Source organism: Phyllobates terribilis, unplaced genomic scaffold, assembly GCF_046119375.1.
Source record: "Phyllobates terribilis strain yellow unplaced genomic scaffold, ASM4611937v1 Scaffold_5__5_contigs__length_657084704, whole genome shotgun sequence".
NCBI lineage: Eukaryota > Metazoa > Chordata > Amphibia > Anura > Dendrobatidae > Phyllobates > Phyllobates terribilis.
In genome coordinates this window covers 143,822,321-143,840,818 of record NW_027362765.1, presented here as the reverse complement: position 1 = coordinate 143,840,818, position 18,498 = coordinate 143,822,321, and the positions used below count along the sequence as shown (strand labels likewise).

At 43.8% G+C, this 18,498-nt stretch overlaps 1 protein-coding gene and 1 long non-coding RNA gene across 2 annotated transcripts in view; one reads left to right on the top strand and one right to left on the bottom strand.

The window, feature by feature from the left end:
• ASIC2 (acid sensing ion channel subunit 2) overlaps positions 1 to 13,012 on the bottom strand; it is a 999,936-nt gene extending 986,924 nt beyond the window's left edge. The window contains exon 1 of the mRNA XM_073683124.1: positions 11,743 to 13,012. Within this exon, the coding sequence (XP_073539225.1) occupies positions 11,743 to 12,306 (564 nt within the window). The 5' untranslated portion in view covers positions 12,307 to 13,012. The remainder of the gene's footprint in view (positions 1 to 11,742) is intronic.
• On the top strand, positions 10,829 to 13,777 carry LOC141272418 (uncharacterized). The gene is made up of 3 exons (XR_012322004.1): positions 10,829 to 11,106; positions 12,866 to 12,944; positions 13,333 to 13,777. It is a non-coding gene; the product is annotated as an uncharacterized lncRNA (long non-coding RNA).
• The last annotated feature ends 4,721 nt before the right edge of the window (positions 13,778 to 18,498 follow it).

Genomic DNA, 18,498 nt, shown 5'->3' with positions numbered 1-18,498 from the left:
AAAAGTTAAATCTGCCAAAACCAGATGCTGAAGACTGAGCCGACAGAATTAATTAAGAACGTCCTCTTATTTAAAAAGTAAAGTTAATGTAGCATATAATAGGCTAACATTTTATTTCGGTCTTAAAGGTTCTCAGCCCTTACAAATAAGTTTTAAATACTTTTTGTGACCAGTCAAATAATCCAGACTATTGATGCTGGATTAAGGGAATTTCACTCTATTTATATTTAAGATGAATGTATGAAAGTACAAATCATTTTTCTACTTTACCACTAAGCCTGTCTGTGGGCCAGAAAGCCAGGACTGTATAATAATATGAAATGTAGGCAGATTATCTTCCTAGCTTCCGGAGAAAGAACAATGCATAAAACTACCATCATTTTTTACCATCCACTTTGTCCCAACACTTCCCCCGGTCTTCGCTTTAAGTTACAATAACAGACTAAATATTTAAACTAGGGAGAATGAGCACAGGCGGAGGCAGGCGTTAATGGCCAACGTTACTTCACATACTCGCCGTATTTCAGAATGAATAACCCCATTTTTCTTTCTCCATGCTGCAGAACAGATAATATGAAATTCTTAATAGCTATAAAAACGTTAGTTGCAAGTTATAAATAATTGCTAATTAAACATTTGTCCGCAATAAAAATCTGAGATTTCATCTCACTGCTCTAGCTAAGGCGTACAAATGAAGCAAAAAAAAGAAATACACGGAAACAAGCCAAATGCGCCAATGGACTTCAGCAAGTAAATAGAAACAGAATCTACGAGGGTGATCCATTAATTTGTTCTTTCCAGAAATCTGGCATAAACACTTTAATAAACTGCAATATTTTGCACTGCTTGGAAGTTGCGCAAAAATATTGCGACTTTTGGTTCTTACACGCCAGTGCCTGCCAGCTACGCTAATATGGGATTGGCGTGAGCAAGACATGGGCTTTAAAATGGCATGTTCAACCCTGCACGTCAAATTCATCATAAGATACGCTAAAGTGGCATAACTTACTCTAGAAATGTACGCCAGCCCCCAAATGGAATACTTTTCTGATGGAACGCCACTTAAAGGTAATCTGTCAGCAGTTTTTTGCTAATCTGAGAGAAGCATGATGAAGGGGCACAGACCTTGATTACAGCAATATGTCACTTACTTGGCTGTATTTTGCTGTTTCAATACAATCAGAGCTTTATCAGCAGGATATTATAGCTACAGGACTAGTTGTCTCGTGCCTCCTGGTCCAACCATGACCCACACTGAATAATAGCTTTCTGCCTATGCAGTGTGTACTCAGACAGCTACCAATCAGTAGTGTGAGTGGGGTTATACAGGGCTCAGCATTTCGAGCTATGTTAGATCTGCTGCACCCAGTAAACTAAGTGATTCATCTCTGGAAGCAGGGTTTCTGTCCTACATTATGCTGCTGTCAGATTACACTGACATATTCCCTTTAATGAATCAGGTGACTGTACTCCAGCGACGCTATGCCAGTCTTAATGAATCTCGCCCTATGACTATATCTGAAAAGTTATGGAGCCATAGACACAATTTGGCTTTTGGTTTTTCTATTTTAGTAGCCTGGTACTTGTAAAATAAATCTTGTTATTCATACCAATAAAAAAAAGAATCAACTTTTAGAATACACATACTTTACTCAAAGGTCAATCCCATATGTTGTCAGGTCTTTAGCGATAAGATTTGTAATGAATGTCATTCTTCCTGAAGCAATGGTTTATAAAGCTGGTCTTAGGTACCGTGCACTCAGTGTTCCAGCCTTTTCTTTTGCACATATGCTAGAAAATAATATGTCAAGAATCCACCCATGTATCTATAGGGATTTATTCACCCAATCGAGGCCAAATGTCCTTTTGGTTTCTGTAGGGGGCTGTATATATTGGTTTTGGAGGGTTGAGTTGAGTGGTGTATTATCTTGTCTGCACGGTGGCTCAGTGGTTAGCACTGCAGCACTGAGGTCCTGGGTTCAAATCCCACCAAAGACAACATCTGCAAGGAGTTTGTATGTTCTCCCAGTGTTTGTGTGGATTTCCTCCGGGTTCTCCGGTTTCCTCCCACACTCCAAAGACATACTGATAGGGGATCTAGATTGTGAGCCCCAATGGGGACAGTGCCCATAATGTCTGTAAATTGTCTGAATTGTAAAGCGTTGCCAAATATGTTGGCGCTATAAAAAGACTATTATTATTATATATGTGTGTCTCTGACTATCTTCTTTTCTTAATTTTCTGGCAAAAAAACCCTCCTCTCTGTTCACTATTGTTTCTACAAACTGACCAAACTTTGACCACTTTGACCATCTCACCTGCGGGCTGTGAAGGGTTTTCTTGAATAAATAAAGATTGTACTCTTTTTTTTTAATATTATTAATAAAGATAGCGATATGGAAAAATAAAACATTGCCATCCAGCATCAGTATTGCTTTTCTTTTTTTTTACCTATATAGCAGGCAGATCATACTTTCCTTTACAGAAGACCAGCAGAAAAAACATATACTTTTGAGCACACATTTCCTGAGCTCTGGCACGGTCTGCATACTGTAAGTGTCACTGTGGTATTAATGTTCTTTGATATATAGCTTGCAAGACCTGCTGGTGGATCTGGCCAGCTTCAGTGCCCCTCACTCTTCAGTGCCCCTCACTCCTCTGATCCTGCAGAGGCAAAGCTACCTCTGCTAGGAGCACCAGAGAGTTCCCAGCTTGGACCAGTGGCTCAATCATATTGTTGGCTCAAACTGTCAATCTTTAGCAGTCTGCTCCTGACGATTGATTTTTAGAAGAACCATTTAGACACATGATAGAGCCAGGGCCTATATCTTAAATACTATATCTAATCCCTATGGTTCCATATAGATCTATAAGTTGAGATGAGCATATCAATTTATAACAAGTCGTATTACTCACATATTTCACAAAAAAATTAGATTCACCTGATTTTGCTATTCCATTCACGTGAATTCAGCAAAATGGTGTACAAAAAGGCTCAAGTGACCACACTGGGCCTACTTGCAACGAAGAACCAAAGGGGCTGGAAATCCAAAGTCTAGAGATCTGAAGTGTAGACTGGAGAACAGGAGGACAGGAGGTGAGAGGCAGAACTTATGCGAATATAATTTTTATTGATTTTCAATCCCTTTCCTCCCCTCTATTTATTATGCATTGGGGTCTCGAGAGACTTCAAACCAAAATGAATATCTTTTTAGGGCAATCGATTCGATAAGAATCTAATTTTTCTGTATTTTGTTGACAAAATGGATCTGAAACCAAATTTTAGCCATAGGAAAATGGAACTACTGACTGAGATATTTTCTTATGGGGGTTTATATTTCCTTACAAGAACACGACTTTTTCATTATGACCGCAGTGATTTGGCTCTGTACAACTATGAATTTGGTCTTAATATGCTGTCAGGTGGCAGAGATGCAGTGAAGGTGCTCTTTCCCCTCAGATGCCATCAAGCTTATGGGATGAATGATTTCAAAGCGTATGAAGTATTGCCAGCTGTGAAATGGTGCAGCAATCTGCATAGAACAATTCATCAAGGCATAGCTTTCACAAGCTGCCAAACTAACCAACCAACCTAGTCCTCACTGACTGAATAAAAACAAAGCTATCTTAAACTCTTTAACTACTTCCATCTTGCCCATAGACATTACATGTCCAGGCAGTCTGCATTCTACATTGTACTCTAACACAGAATTTCATAGTTTAAAAGCTGCATGAAATCATGTAGCTGTGGGATCGAGGAGTCATCTGTCAGACACAGTCGGACTCCCCACAGAAAAGGAAGAGAGGGGTTATTACCATCTCTTCCTTCTCAATAGCTGTATACACTGTGCTGAACAGTATAGGAAGCACTGATAGCTGGGTCTGGAGGAGGAAGTGCTATCATGTGATTGCTGGGTCTAGGAAGAGTCCACGAACTGCTGGTTCTTAGGACAACTAGTCAGCTACGCTATGCAGCCAGGAGGCAGAATTTGCCCTGTAACTGGGGTTAATATATCAGCCCTAGTTACAGGAAAAATCAGATAATTAAAATAAAAGTATTTAAAAATTGAAATGCCCAAGGCTTATTATGACTGTATGAGGGTGCAACATGTGATAATAAAGAAACATAAATAGTAGGAGAAAAATAAATTTGAAAAAGTTGCTGCAAATCCAAATCGCTGTTACTAGCCCAAGAAAGGGAAACAAATTTTAAAATATTTTTTACTTTTCCTTTGCGGTAATAATAAAAATATGAAAAACAGACACGCATTATTTATTTTCCCTATTGATATTGCATGATATCAGAAAAAAAAAAATTCAGTATGAAAATAACATAAATTAGACCTTACTTATCACAAAAAAAGAGAAGCGAAAATATTGTGAATATCTAAATGTGAATTTTTACAGCTCTTTAAACCGCATTTACAGAAAACCCTAAAAACGTGCCTAGGCAAGAATGGTGGAAAATGGCCAAGTCTTGAATTGGCTAAGCTGGCCATACATACACACACACATGGATGTCAGATAACCATTTATAAATGACTTGTCATTCATGGTTGTTCTTTGAGTGTTTACTTTTTGAGTGGAAATGCCATAAGTTAAAATGGCAAATCACATAAAAATGTCTGCTGTGATATGTGACTTAGTCTTGGGCAACATTTGATGGGATGCAAAATTGGCAACTTTTCAAGGACATCCAAAAAATTCAAGATGGCAGATCAAATTATTGACATCTGTAACGCCAACTTGTGTCACTTAAAGCCTATGACGGTTGGACAGAAAATGGTCTAAAATTGCCCTTTATCTATCTAAAATTTCTAGTGAATGGGCAGCTTAAGGGTATGTGCATACGGCATCTTCTAGACGTTGGTGTACCGTATCATTTTTGAAACAGAAAACCTTCAGGAAAACTTCGGTGGTGGCTTTACCATCCGCGTTTTTTTCTTCTTCTAATTCCATATATAACACAGTGATGGCTTCCAAGTGGAAGCTGCCAGAAGAATGCTCAGGTCATTTCACAACTTTAAACCTTAAGCGATTTAAAGAAGTGGCAAAAGAAGGAACATAGGCATAGCAAGTCATTTTGTTGCCTTTAAAGCGTTTTTCTGAATCTGGAATCAACCTAAAAAGACGTTGTGTAGACCTAATCTTAGATTAACCATGATTTTAGTATACATGCCGTGTATCATATGCTAAATGGTGTCATTAAGAAGCTTATGACGACTGCGCTATTCCCTAATTTAGTTCATTTACAGAGAACCAATTAGCATATTCCACCTCCTCTCCTCCAGAGGCAATCATCTCCATTTACATCATTCTAACCGCAGAGATAGACTTGTAAGCTGCTATTGCCTAAACCAAATGGTTTTAGAGAGAGTTAACTTTTTATTTCAGATCTGCGGATCTAGCATCTCTTCACGGCGATAAATTTAAATTGGCCGTTGTACTACATGTCATGGAAGTGCTTGCTAGATATGTGCATGGTCCATTAGTGTCTGCTGAAGGACTGAATTAATATCATTGCAAGCTTGCTCCCAAACGAAATCCACATAAAAATTGAAAAATATTAATCTGGCACAGACAGTGGAGCTTTTTTGTACAACGAGAAAAATCAAAATCAAATGATATTGCATTTCAGTCAAATAGTTACAATTAGGATGACCAGCATAAAATAGAAAAGGTCCTTTATTGGACATTAAAAATGTGCAAGTCATATTTTATTATCTTATGTCTATGCTGAGTGATCAGTGCTTTAAAGAGCTATCCCCAAGTGTGCAAGTCATAACCTATCCACAGGTGATCCAACTGGTGGAAGAACCACTGATCCCAAGAACGGGGCTCTAAAATGAACCTTTAGAATAAAGCAGTGCTTGTGCATGCGCACCACCGCTCTATTCATTGTTTGGGACTGCGGGAGAATAGTTGAAGGCTGTGCTTGGCTATTTCCAGCAGTCTCACAAATAATGGATGGAGCGGATGTGTGTATGCAATCAAAACCATCACTGGTATTTAGTTACGCAGATACTAGTCATGCAACATCAAGAAGCCTTGCAGCTCCAAAATTTGTGCAATTTGTGTACAATGTTTTGGCACGCAACGACTTTGGAGTTGCAGTTTGACAATAAAAAAAACATCATACTTAAGAGACATGAACAACTCACAGACAAATGAGACTTACATGTAACAAAACATTGGGCCTGATTCATAAATTTTTACACCGGTCTTAGGGGAAAGGGTAGAGTATGAGGCTCCTGATTCACTGGGAGGCTCATGCCCCTTAATGAATCAGATTAAGCTCGAAGTGGCATACGCCTCCGTGCATCTTGACACAAGTCTTACTCTAAGCCCTGCAGGAGTAATATTTGGGGAGTAGAGACTGCCAATGCTCATCATGTACTTGACACAGTTCCCACACTTTGTCGGAGCCGGACGAAAATGCCTTGAGAACTCAAAGTCGCAAACTATTAATGCAGGCTTGAGTTGCGCCAAAATTTTGTGGCTTTTCAAACCTTTTTACACTGGAATTTTGGTGTTAAAGCTTGGATGATTCGGGTCCATTGTGTTCATGCCGCAACACAACCACATTGACAACCATTAAATGCAATGTCACATTGTCACATCTTCATATTGCATGACCAAAGATGACGTAAGATCCTAACATTAAAAAAAGGTAAAGTGCTTTTATCAATCATTCACTATATAGCCATCTAGATTTAGTATAAATATCTGCACCAGTATTTATTGTCTTATAGGGTTAACGTATTAAAGTTCTGTCTTCCAGGATAATTTTCCGTTCTATAAGTAATCTATGCAGTCTGCTGTACATGATGCCCTGCTCTCTAGGAACATAATGGCTCTTGCATAACATTGTCTGCCAGATTTAATTACCCCTGTTTAATATTTATGCTATTTTCAGTGCTTTCACAAAACATTCCCTTTGCTAATCAATCAGTCTTACTAGGAATTGTTTCCTATTATAAATTTGTGGAAACAAGATGGTAGCACGTCTAAAAGAGTTATTCCAAAAAATATGAGTTATTCCCTATAGGGTAGGTAATAACTTTCTGTTAACTCTGGGTGTAACCACTTACCCCCTAGTGGTCCTGAGATCGGGGCTCTAGAACCTCGAGATCGGGGCCCTGCAGCCACATCTTGAATGGAGTGGAGGTGCGCTTGCTCGACCGCCACTCCATTCATGTCGTTATAATGGCCTGCTGGAAAAAAATGAATATGGTACTTTGCTGTTTTTGGCAGACCCATTGATAATGACTGGAATTGAGGTCGAACGTACGGACCTTCACTCTTATCAAGGTGGGGCTTCAGAGCCCAGTTCTTGGGGTCCCAGAGCCACAGTCTTGGGAGCATTGAGGACCCAGTGGTCGGACCACCACAAATCACTTATACCATATGTATGGGATAAGGGATAGTTAGTATTTTTTGGGGGGAATAACCAGCCAGCCCCCTTCATATACATCTTATTTTGATGCAGAAAGTTGTGCTGTCCTTTACTGAACACTGGTGATTTGTCCAGGCTGGCACTGATATTTAGAAATCAAGTCAGCACTCATTTTCCCCTTTTATACAATAAAACTAATTTTTAGGCCACAGCCCCTCTATCAGTATTTGGTCAGTATTCGGTCAGTATTTTTTCTCAGGAGTGGGAGCCAAAACCAGGAGTGGGTGATAAATGCAGAATTGGTGACTTGTTTCTATTATACCTTTTCTCTGATTGTTTCTCACCTGGTTTTGGCTCCCACTCCTGAAAAAAAATACTGACCGACTACTGATCAAATAGTGATTGTGGGGCCGTGGCCTTAAAGAAATGATAAATAAATATTTATTGTCAAAAGCTGAGTGGTTTTTGCCTCCTCCTATTCAATTGGTGAAAACGTCAATTTAGTAAGACGAGAAATCTATTGGTGGTCTTGCTTTTTGCAGCTTCTATCTGCCGCCATACTACTAAGTGATCTTAAGGTGTACTATCTTGTATTCTCGTGTGGAAATCCTACAGTGTTGTTCTCCACACAAATTTGCACTGACGAGGGGGCAGTACCCTGAAACACAGTGTCTGCAAATTGAGTTTCTGGTTCTGGCTTATATCCTAAGTCATGTGATAAGGCTCGTTAAAGGATCACTATTGATTTTTAGGATTGCTACTTCCTGTAGGTGGCACTAGAGTCCTAGTTCTCTTCCTCTCTGAAGAGACAATTTGCATATTTCCCAGAGGAGCATTGCGGCTTTAAAAGTCTCCTCACCGTGACATGCTTAACATGTCGCTCTCTGCAAGGAAAAATGTTACCCCTTAGATACTTGGAGAAACTCAAAAACTCAGAACTCCTAAAATATTTGAAATTTATGTTTAGTTTTTGCTCAGTTTCAACTTCAAAAACTCAACGAATTCTGTTTGCACATAGCTACTTTTTGCTCAGAAAGCTCCTTTAATGACTCTGTGTGCACATACTGTACCGATGTGCACAAGGTGCTTTTTGCTGAGTTTTCAGAGAAAAAAAATGAGTTGAAACTCGAGATTTTTGAAGAGTTTTGAGAAATTAAGTTCCTGCTCCAAAAACTCCTTGAAAAACTCTGTGTGCAAGTAATCCGTTTCCACTGTGTGCACAGTTCAGTATGCAAAATATGTAAACTTTTATAGTTTTAATGTTTTTTTTTTTAACTTTTGCACTAGAAAAACTTTTCTTTTTAAAAAGCAGGAAATGATTCAAATCCTTCTTAAAAATGCAAAGCTTGTCAAAAACTTAAAGGATCAGCTCAGTTTTCTATGTAAAAATTTTTTTGAAAAAAGACTATTTGCATATGGCCACTGAGAGGAAACTTCACGTTTCCAAATTTTTGAGGAATTTTGTATTTTGGGGAAAGATTTATGGCTAAACTGCCAGCAGAGCCACTGAATTTTTCCTGAAGAAGCTTTGCGAAAGAAATCTCAAGCAGTTTCGTCGACAGATTAAAGAAGTCGTGTGCACATAGCCAGTTTTCTAGCAGGTTATTGATTGGACAGTGCCTAGTTTAAAGCATTTTCCATCAAGAGACTCTTCAAAGAAGTGACATGAACTTTCTTTTCTCCTATCAAGTTTTTCAAAACCTGAATCAGAAGAAAAAAGCTACGAAGAGACTTTCAAGGTTTTTTTTTAAGTGATCTTTCAGGCATCTTTTGAAGTGGACCTGCTCCAAAACACTCCCCAAAAAAACTTTTTGTGCACATTCCCTTAGGACATGTTTTCTGCAGGGCAAGATTTACTTATTACTGGTACCATTTTTTTTAATCTTTTTTACTTAAAACATTTTTTGAGGTGGGACAAACAAAAACAGAAATCGTAGCATTTTTTCATATATTTTTATTTTATGATTTTCACCATGTGGCATTTGCAGTATTAAAAATAATTATAAATTCACTGTGCAGGTATTCATTGTATGAATTTTTCTTTTTACATTTTTCACATAATAAAACATTTTTATTAGGGAGATTATTTTTTAATGTATTTACCTTTTTTATATTCGTAAAACTTTTAATACTTTTTTTTTTTTTTACATTTCACGAGGGGACTTGATCCTATAGTTAGATTGATTGTTCAAACAGTAAACTGGAATACTTCTGGCAGGGCCTAAAGGGTGTAGTAAGAGGATGGCTTTAGGAGCCATTGATAAGAAGCACAGCTTCCAAACAAACCCATCGCCACCTTGAAATCATGATGAGGTGGAGGCGATGGGGTGACAGAGGGTGTCCCCTTTGCTCAGTCAAACACCTTTAGATGCCGTTACTAATGACCTCTGCATCTAAGGGGTTAAATATGCAGGACTGGAGCTAACATCGATCCTGGCAGCTAAGGTAGGAACGGGGCTGAGTAATAGCAATATAGCCCATTCCTGTCGCTGATCTTGCCTTTATGCTATCAGCACCCTCAATATTACTCAAGATTAGCCTGACAAGAATGGACATGGTAGAGCAGCATCTGGTACCTGTCTACAATATACCTGTTTTGCCGCTGTTCGGGAAGCAGTTAAATGACTGTTATGTAGCTTAAACCTTATTTTTGCATGTACAGTGCCCTGGAATATGGGGAATTTAAAATAATTAATGATAACTGAGGATTTGCTTGTGGATTTTGCTGGAACAGCCCTTAGACCTTGTTCACACAGTGCAGATTTAATGCAGGAGTGGATAAAAAAAAAAACCTACATTAGTATCCTACGTAAGTTGTTAAATGTTACAGTAGAGTATTTTAGGGGCGAGTTATTTTCACTTTTTCACATCTGTGCCCAACAAACCCCATTGACTGTAAATGGGCCTTCATATTTCCGTCATGGGGTCCAGAAAAAATGGAAGTTTCTAATGATTAGTCTCCACCGCAGAAGTGAACACAAATGTGCAGAATATCAGCTTGGATAAATAAAAAAGGGTAAAACTGATGACTGAGTGAAGGGTCATACGGGTGGGGTATAACACAGGGGTTCTCTCTTTGGTGTTCCCTAAATTTGTATATCACACTCCGCCCCTGCAGGCCCTGCACCAGGTCTAGCACAGTGTGTCAGTTTTGCCCCTATAGCTCCTTTATGCAAGCAGCCATTTGGCTAACTAATGCACCGGCACATAGTTCTGAATATTCCTGTCTGCAATCCCATCCAGTGGACGGCGTATTGGACAACTATTTAACAACCAATGTACAGATAATGCAAAGAGAAATTTTTAATTAGAAGCCATAAGTTTTCTTGAAAGGAGCTTAACAGATAAGCGGGGGAGAAGAATAAGTCCTCAGAAAAAGCCCTTACGGTGTGAAATATTTATCAGAAAAACAGTTTTAACCTATTTACTGCCAGTGCTTACATGGGGGAAGATAAATGCTTTAGAATAGCCGGCAAGGCTCATGTTTTACATTACGGAAGAATTGCACAGCACGTCTGATCTATGCCAATGCCAAACCGAACCGGGAATCAACATTACCACCTTCTACTATGACCGATAGACACAACTCTCAGCACAGCAGAGTAAGAAGACCAAAGCTCACAACGCTGGTGATCATAAATGACAGCATTTAATGGACATTGCCGAGATGGAGAACGCTATTTTAATGAAGGCATGAAAGCTAGAACGAGGTGAGTGACAATATAGAAGAATTTTATAACTAAAGAACTGCATGAAACCAAGAGATGCAATAAATTCTACTCACTGACATGATTGATTCATCCAGAAATGAATACGGTTATTGTCTGATTTGATACATCGTATTATTTCTTCCAAGCCAGGCACCTGTTGACCTTGGCCTACTCCGTTCTACAGATCCAGCTCTCCAGCTGAGCCAAACAATTGTGTTTATTAAGCCCTCTGGCTTTGTCTTCACATTACGGACAAGCAGGAATGTGTATAACTTGAATTTCCAGTGAATTATATTAGACAGGAATTTGGCAGGCCTTGTGGCCATGTGCCACTCCGACTTGGGATCTCAAGAACCCATGCACAGCCTATTAAGTGACAATTAAGGCATTTACGGTGAGGATTCACAACATGATCTATGATCAGACTTGAGTAAACTTCAAAGGAAACAGGTAGAAACTTTCAAATCTAAAATTTATAGTGCATTTAAATTTTAGAGCATTGACGTTATAGAAGATAGTAAGCATCTGTGTATCACCAGGATACAAATTAGTTCAATTAAATATTTAGGCTCATAATGCTATTTTTTCCCAAGCATTTATTAATAGCAAAGTGAGATCCAGGCAAATAGTACTCACGGTTTGAAAGTCTCTGTAGTTGCACTCATGTCCTCTGAACTTGCAGTAAAGCATCATTTCCTTCAGGTCATGGCCTGTTCTCTCCATGAATTCACCCATACAGAATGTTTTCGGTTTGAACTGCTTGAATTTGGTCTTCTCTTCAAGAATGGCCAAGACTTCTGGGTCTGCCAAATGAGGTTCAAGTATGTGACCATTGACGTCAAGTAGCTCCAGCAGTTCTCCTGCATGGTATAAATCATTAGTTGTGATTTTGGTAAAGCGAAAGGAGTTGAGATTACAGATGGTAACGGCAGGAAAGACCAGGCTCTCTACCACCACTTGGTCCACTTTAGTAACATGTTGGTAAGAGAAGTAAAAGGCCACTCTCTCTGAACTTTCCAGAAGGAGAAGGCCCAGCGAGCATAAAAAGGCAATTGTCCACAGGAAGCGCCGAACTGTCAGTGGGCCATAAACAAATATATGCCGGATCCCATGGAGCGTGGATGTGTTGGCAAAGATCTGAATACTAGAGGGGTGGAGGCTCCCCAGGCTGTCCTCACTGGGACTCTCCTTCAGATCCATTTTTCCACTTGGGAGGTATAGTCTTGTCACCTCCAGTTTGATTTTTTTTGGTGGCTTTTAGACCTCTCTACATGAAATACCAGAGGAGAAGAAGAAGCCCCCTAGTAGTCTCTCCCTCCCAACCACCAAAGCTTGCTGTCAACTCAACGATCGCCAGTTGGGGGTAAATGTTTATAAATAAAATCCATAGAAACTCTGGCTGTAGATTTCTTCATTGCGATAAGGAGGGTTGGATGTGCGTGGGGAGACACCAAGGTGAGGTGGAACTGCTGTGGGTGGGAAGAGAAATAGACACCGGCCAATAGAATCAGAATTCATCCTTTCTCCCTCTTGCTCCATTCTCCACCTCGTTCTCACACGCAGACAGGGAAGAAATGTGATTAAACAAAACCAGGCAGACTGATGAATAAAAAAAGGATTGCAAACCAGTGTTCAGCTCTGTGTGTTAACTGGTGCGGCAGGCAGTGTCTGTGGTCCCTTGAGGTGGATTTCACCGGAGTATTCTTTCCTTGATGACCAACCGCTTGAATTAATCTCTCGCTCTCGCTCTTTTTCTCAGATCTTCACCCACCCACCTTCCCTGTGACACAAAACCCAGACGGTGCCAGATTCAGTCCGCGATGCGAGAGCCAGCAGAGGTGATGAGGGAAGGGGTGGGGAGAACTGGAAAAGCATCACACTCTGTGAATATATTTGTCTGTATATCCACAACACATCAGTGGGAGACCTCAGTATATAAAGACTGGGAAGGGTGGAGGGAAAAGGGGGATAGTTTCGATGCCTCCAGGCTAGCAATAAAATGCATCCGAGAAATCATTCAGATGGTAGAGCTGATGGGCAAAGTTAAATATGCAAGTGCGGCGGGTACATGGCAGAGCAACGCATTAGAAGGCTGGAAAAAAATGAAAAATAAAAAAGATGCAAAACCTACAGATTTAACCATATTTTTCTTTTCTTTTTTAGATCTTTTATTTTATGTTCCGGGAATCTTATCACATGCTGACATCCATTTTTATCCTTCCTTAGTTGTGAAGAGCAGGCGATATCTGGGACGGACAGACAAGCAGTTGAAGAACTGGTGAAGTGAAAAGAACTCCAGAGATTAATTATGCTTTACAATATCCCAGAATGCAGGAACATGGGCAGCCGAGACAGGCACACAGCCTGCTGTCAGGAGAAGCAACTACAATATACCAGGCTCAAACTGACAGGAGTAGCCTCACCGGGATCCAAAAACCAGATTCGATGTCTTTCTCCTTAATCCCGTACATGGTTGAAATAGTCATTATCTCTGAAGATGAAACACTAGAGAATCCTTTTAGTTAATACTCTAAAAAGGGATCAGTGTGTTTCTACTACAAGACATGGTTAAAAGAGTAACCGTCGTTTTAATTTGTAGTTCATAAATCAATAGTACACATGAAAATAAGCAACTTTGTAATATATCTTATCAGAGAAATCTGCTTCTTTCTACCCCAGATTTGATCACTCATTCTCAAAATTCTCAATTCTCGGGTAAAATCTGTATTTGGTGAAGACAGATTGTTACACTACTGAGAGAGGAGGTGACAGTTGGTGCTGATAAGATTCTATGTAAAGAGTAGAATAGTGGAGCTGGAGACAGAGCTCCTTCCTCCTCCCTTCTGCATAGAATCTTATAAGAACCAACTGCCATCTCCCATCTCAGTAATGTAACAATATGTCTTCACCGAATACAGTTTTTATCCGAGAATTGAGAATTTTGAGAATGAATGATCAGTCCTGGCGGAGAATATACATTACAAAGTTTTCTTATTTTCACGTGTACTATTGATTTATAACAACAGTTACTTTTTAAAGACTCACTCTTGGCAAAAAAAATAAAATTTCAGGGCTTGTTCACATGCTGCTGTTTTTTCCACACAGTTATCTACAACGTCAATGTGATTTCTAAAAAATCTTATGGACATGACGCGCCCCCTGGGCCATATTCTTTAGGGGGGAATATCCGGAGCCGGATCAGATGGGAGTTGTAGTCTTCCGAGTGGCTGTGACCCGGTCCGTGCCCAGGGTGTCAAACTCAGTTGTATGTGGCAGTCCTACAGATGTTATAAAGTTCTTTATTGTCGACTACGCCACCCGTTGTGTTGCGGTCACTATGGCCGCCGCTGCAGCAGGGTCCGCTGAGGCTGATGGTGTAGGTGCAGCTTGTGATGGTATAACCCCCAACGGGTGGGGTATAGCCTCAGGGGGATCAGGTGCAGAGGATGGGAGTTGTGGTGATGCAGTGTAGACGGCAATCAGAGACAGAGTCGGGTTATGCAGTTTAGGATGTTTACTCACTGCTGATGTTCTGGTCACTCCAGCTTCGAGTGACCTCCCGAGCCGTGCTGCGTCCACCAGGTTCTGGATCCAGCCAACTCCCAAATAAGTCCGGAGCGTGACCCTGAGCTCTCCTTCTGTCCTTTCTCTGGCCGTCCCCACTATTGATCCACCCAGGTCCAGCTCCCTCGGGCCTTCTGTGGGGAGACCCTTGGCCTGGGGTTCCCTGACCCTCCTCGTGGTATGCCTTCGTGGTGGATGTGGTGGGTGACCGTGACAAACGCTGCCCACGGTCTCCGGTCTCTGGCTGGGGAGTGTTTTTGCCCCCACCAGCTTGGGTTCCGGTACCCTGTGCCGACTCTTCACCCGGGGATTTAAGTTGGGTTCTTGGAGTCCTTTTCTTCTGGTTCCCCCTCTGGGTCTCTCTCTCTCCTCTCTCACTCTGGGTCTCTCTTCTCCTCCGCTCGCTGACTTTCTCTCTGCAACTGACCCTGTTCTTAGTTGGTGCCCACCTTATATACACCTTCTATGTGTGAGCTCAGGTGACCAGCACCCAATGAGCTCCTATCTTTACCCAGGCTGCTCCCCCTATCTGCCCCTACACTACTTGGGATGTTCCACCCCCCTCCCACTCCAGCCAGGAACAGACTCGGTCGTACCTGCACATTTCTAAGTGGGAGTACCGTCGGCCTGTTCCTCGGAAATGGGATGTGTGTAGTGCATGCAGCCTACCGAGCTCAGTTCCACACTCCATCCTTACCCGGGAGTGGAATATCACACCTCTGGGTTGAGGTGCAATACCCCTGTAGCAGCCGAATCCTCAGGGTGCTACATTCCCCCCTGGCAAATCACAGCACGTCCTCGGGCTGTAAGACAAAAACAACACCAAAACATACAAATTTTTTCATAAACATATAAAACATATAAAACATTATATATATATAAAACTTTTCAGATAAAACATTCTCGTCGTCTCTTGTTTCTCCTCCGGTCACTGTGCAACTGTTGACCGGGCAAAGTGCGACAGTCTTTCTAGAAAAATGGTTTTCCTATAAAACCGGTAGGGGGCGCTTTAGGACGCGCAACTATATACAAGGATATGGCCGCTCTCAGTCCTCGGCCAGGTAAGGAGGGAAAGGGAATGGCTGCTCACAGTCCTCAGCCTGTGGGATTAAGGGTAAACGGGTAAACAGTTCACTCAGCTGGTCCCAACGGGGACTATATTTGCAGTAACAGTTTCTTTATACCCCGATCGGGTAACTATTTACAGCACCTACTCCGCTGTACTCAACAACGTCTTCCTCCTGCTCCTGCTTTGGGGATCTCAGCTTCAGACCCGTCCGGATCCTCTTGCTCTTCCTCCTCACATCGCAGCTCCTCCTCTGTCAGGCGATGCACATGGAGGGCGTAAGGTCCTTTGGCACACTTGTGCCGGGTAAAGGTGACCTCGTCCCCGATATAAAGGTCACGACCTCTGTGCCCCTCCGGCAGATGGGACTCCACATCTCTGCGCGTGACAAAGACGTCGCCGGGGGTGTTGTAGTCTCTGATGAAGCCCCACCCATGCTGCATGTTGAACTTAATTACAGTCCCGGTGGTGCGGGGACTGTGCGCTGCACGGGGGTCCCTACTGGTTCGGCTCTTCTGCTCGGCGCTCCTTATTTGGGCCTGTTGTTCCCGGACCCGCCTCTCTCTCCGCTCCCTCGCAAACTCCTCGAGCTGCTGTCGGCAGCACGCAGCACGCTCCGCTGCAGCCGCCCTGGTTTCTTGAGTGAACCCCATTAGGTCTTCTCCGGTGGGGTCCCACTCAAATTGGGTCTCTTCAAGTGGGGGCGAGATCCTTATCACGGGCTTCGGAGCCGGAATCAGGGGTGCACACATGGCCCCAACTCTCCTCTGGTGCTCCAGTTCATAATATCTCTGGGGCCAGATGAAAGGCTGCCCGTCCGGCCACGTGTGCTGGGCAAACAAGTCCTCTCCCAGACGCGGCACCCTTGGTTTTACGGGTGCGGGCGCGGTGGTGGTGGCGCCCGGGTTGCCCAGGCCTTGCGGCCAGGCCTGGGGCACCTGGAAGGTGAAGGGCACCGTCAGGACGGCGGCGCCCTGGGCTACCTGGCCTTGCGGCCAAGCCGGAGGCTCCGCGGAGGTAGGGGGCGCTGTTGGTGATGCGACGCCCGGGAATTCTAGGCCCTGCGACCAGGCTGTTGTTACTTCCTGTTTTGCCACGCTCGGGGTCGGTGCGCATGGCGTCACAGGGGTCGCGGCGGCGGCTTCCGGTTGGGGCCTAGTCTGCGTCGGTGACATGGCGTTTTCGGGCACAGCAGGGGGACTTTCGGGCTCTGCGACGGGGAGCTGGGGCAGGTAAGCGGTGTCCTGGTTTGGGATATAGACGTTCCCTTTACCTGCCTCCATGCGTTCGGCTCCCTTCTCGGCGCCGTCTCCGGCCTTGGGTCCTCCCGCGCCATCCTCAGAGGCGGTCTGTCTCCTCATCTTGGCTGGCGTGCTCCGGGTCTTGGTTTGCTGGGCCATCTCTCGGCTCCACTCCGCCAATGTCTCTCGCTGTACCCGGGCCATCCTCCGTGCGAGGCCCTCCAGGGCAGTCTGTGCACACTCCCGGTCTCGGGGGAGCTGTGCGAGGACCTCCACTAGGCCTAGTGGGGTCGTGGTTTCCAGCAGGCTCCTGACCAACGGGTCGGTGCTGCTCTGCTCTTCTTCCAGCAGGCTCCTGGCCAGCGGGCCGGTGCTGCTCTGCTCTCTGGCCATCTCCGGGTGAGCTTCTCTGCTACTCCTCTCCAGGCTTCTTGCCTCTGGGTGCGCTCACTCTAGACTGCTCCAGGCGGCACCCATCTTCGTTCTCTCCTTTCGTCTCCTCCCCCCTCGAGGGCGGTCCCGGGGCCACTTGGTGATTGTCAGCTCCAGGGGCGGTTCTTTCACGCTGACAGACACCTCTAGCATCACAGTCTCTGTTGGTGGGGGCGGTTTCCACTTTTGGCGCCATTTTCGGTCCTGGCCCACGATGGGAGGCGGCCTCTCACCACCCTCTGGCACGCCCATAATGGCGTCCGCTCTTCCAAGGCGGGAAACCTTCGGAAATGGCGGGAATCGCTTCCCAGTGGCGGGAAACTCTGCAGATGGCGGGAAAACGCGGTTAATGGCGGACAACCGGCTGGAATCGACTGATGATGGGGTCCGATGGCGGGGACCCTCCGGAACCGGCAGGAGACTTCTTTTTGAGGTAAACTCGCACTTTTCTTCAGGCACGCAGTACCCGGGTGTTGCGGGCACGTAATCCTGCCGACTACGCCAAAGTTGACGCGCCCCCTGGGCCATATTCTTTAGGGGGGAATATCCGGAGCCGGATCAGATGGGAGTTGTAGTCTTCCGAGTGGCTGTGACCCGGTCCGTGCCCAGGGTGTCAAACTCAGTTGTATGTGGCAGTCCTACAGATGTTATAAAGTTCTTTATTGTCGACTACGCCACCCGTTGTGTTGCGGTCACTATGGCCGCCGCTGCAGCAGGGTCCGCTGAGGCTGATGGTGTAGGTGCAGCTTGTGATGGTATAACCCCCAACGGGTGGGGTATAGCCTCAGGGGGATCAGGTGCAGAGGATGGGAGTTGTGGTGATGCAGTGTAGACGGCAATCAGAGACAGAGTCGGGTTATGCAGTTTAGGATGTTTACTCACTGCTGATGTTCTGGTCACTCCAGCTTCGAGTGACCTCCCGAGCCGTGCTGCGTCCACCAGGTTCTGGATCCAGCCAACTCCCAAATAAGTCCGGAGCGTGACCCTGAGCTCTCCTTCTGTCCTTTCTCTGGCCGTCCCCACTATTGATCCACCCAGGTCCAGCTCCCTCGGGCCTTCTGTGGGGAGACCCTTGGCCTGGGGTTCCCT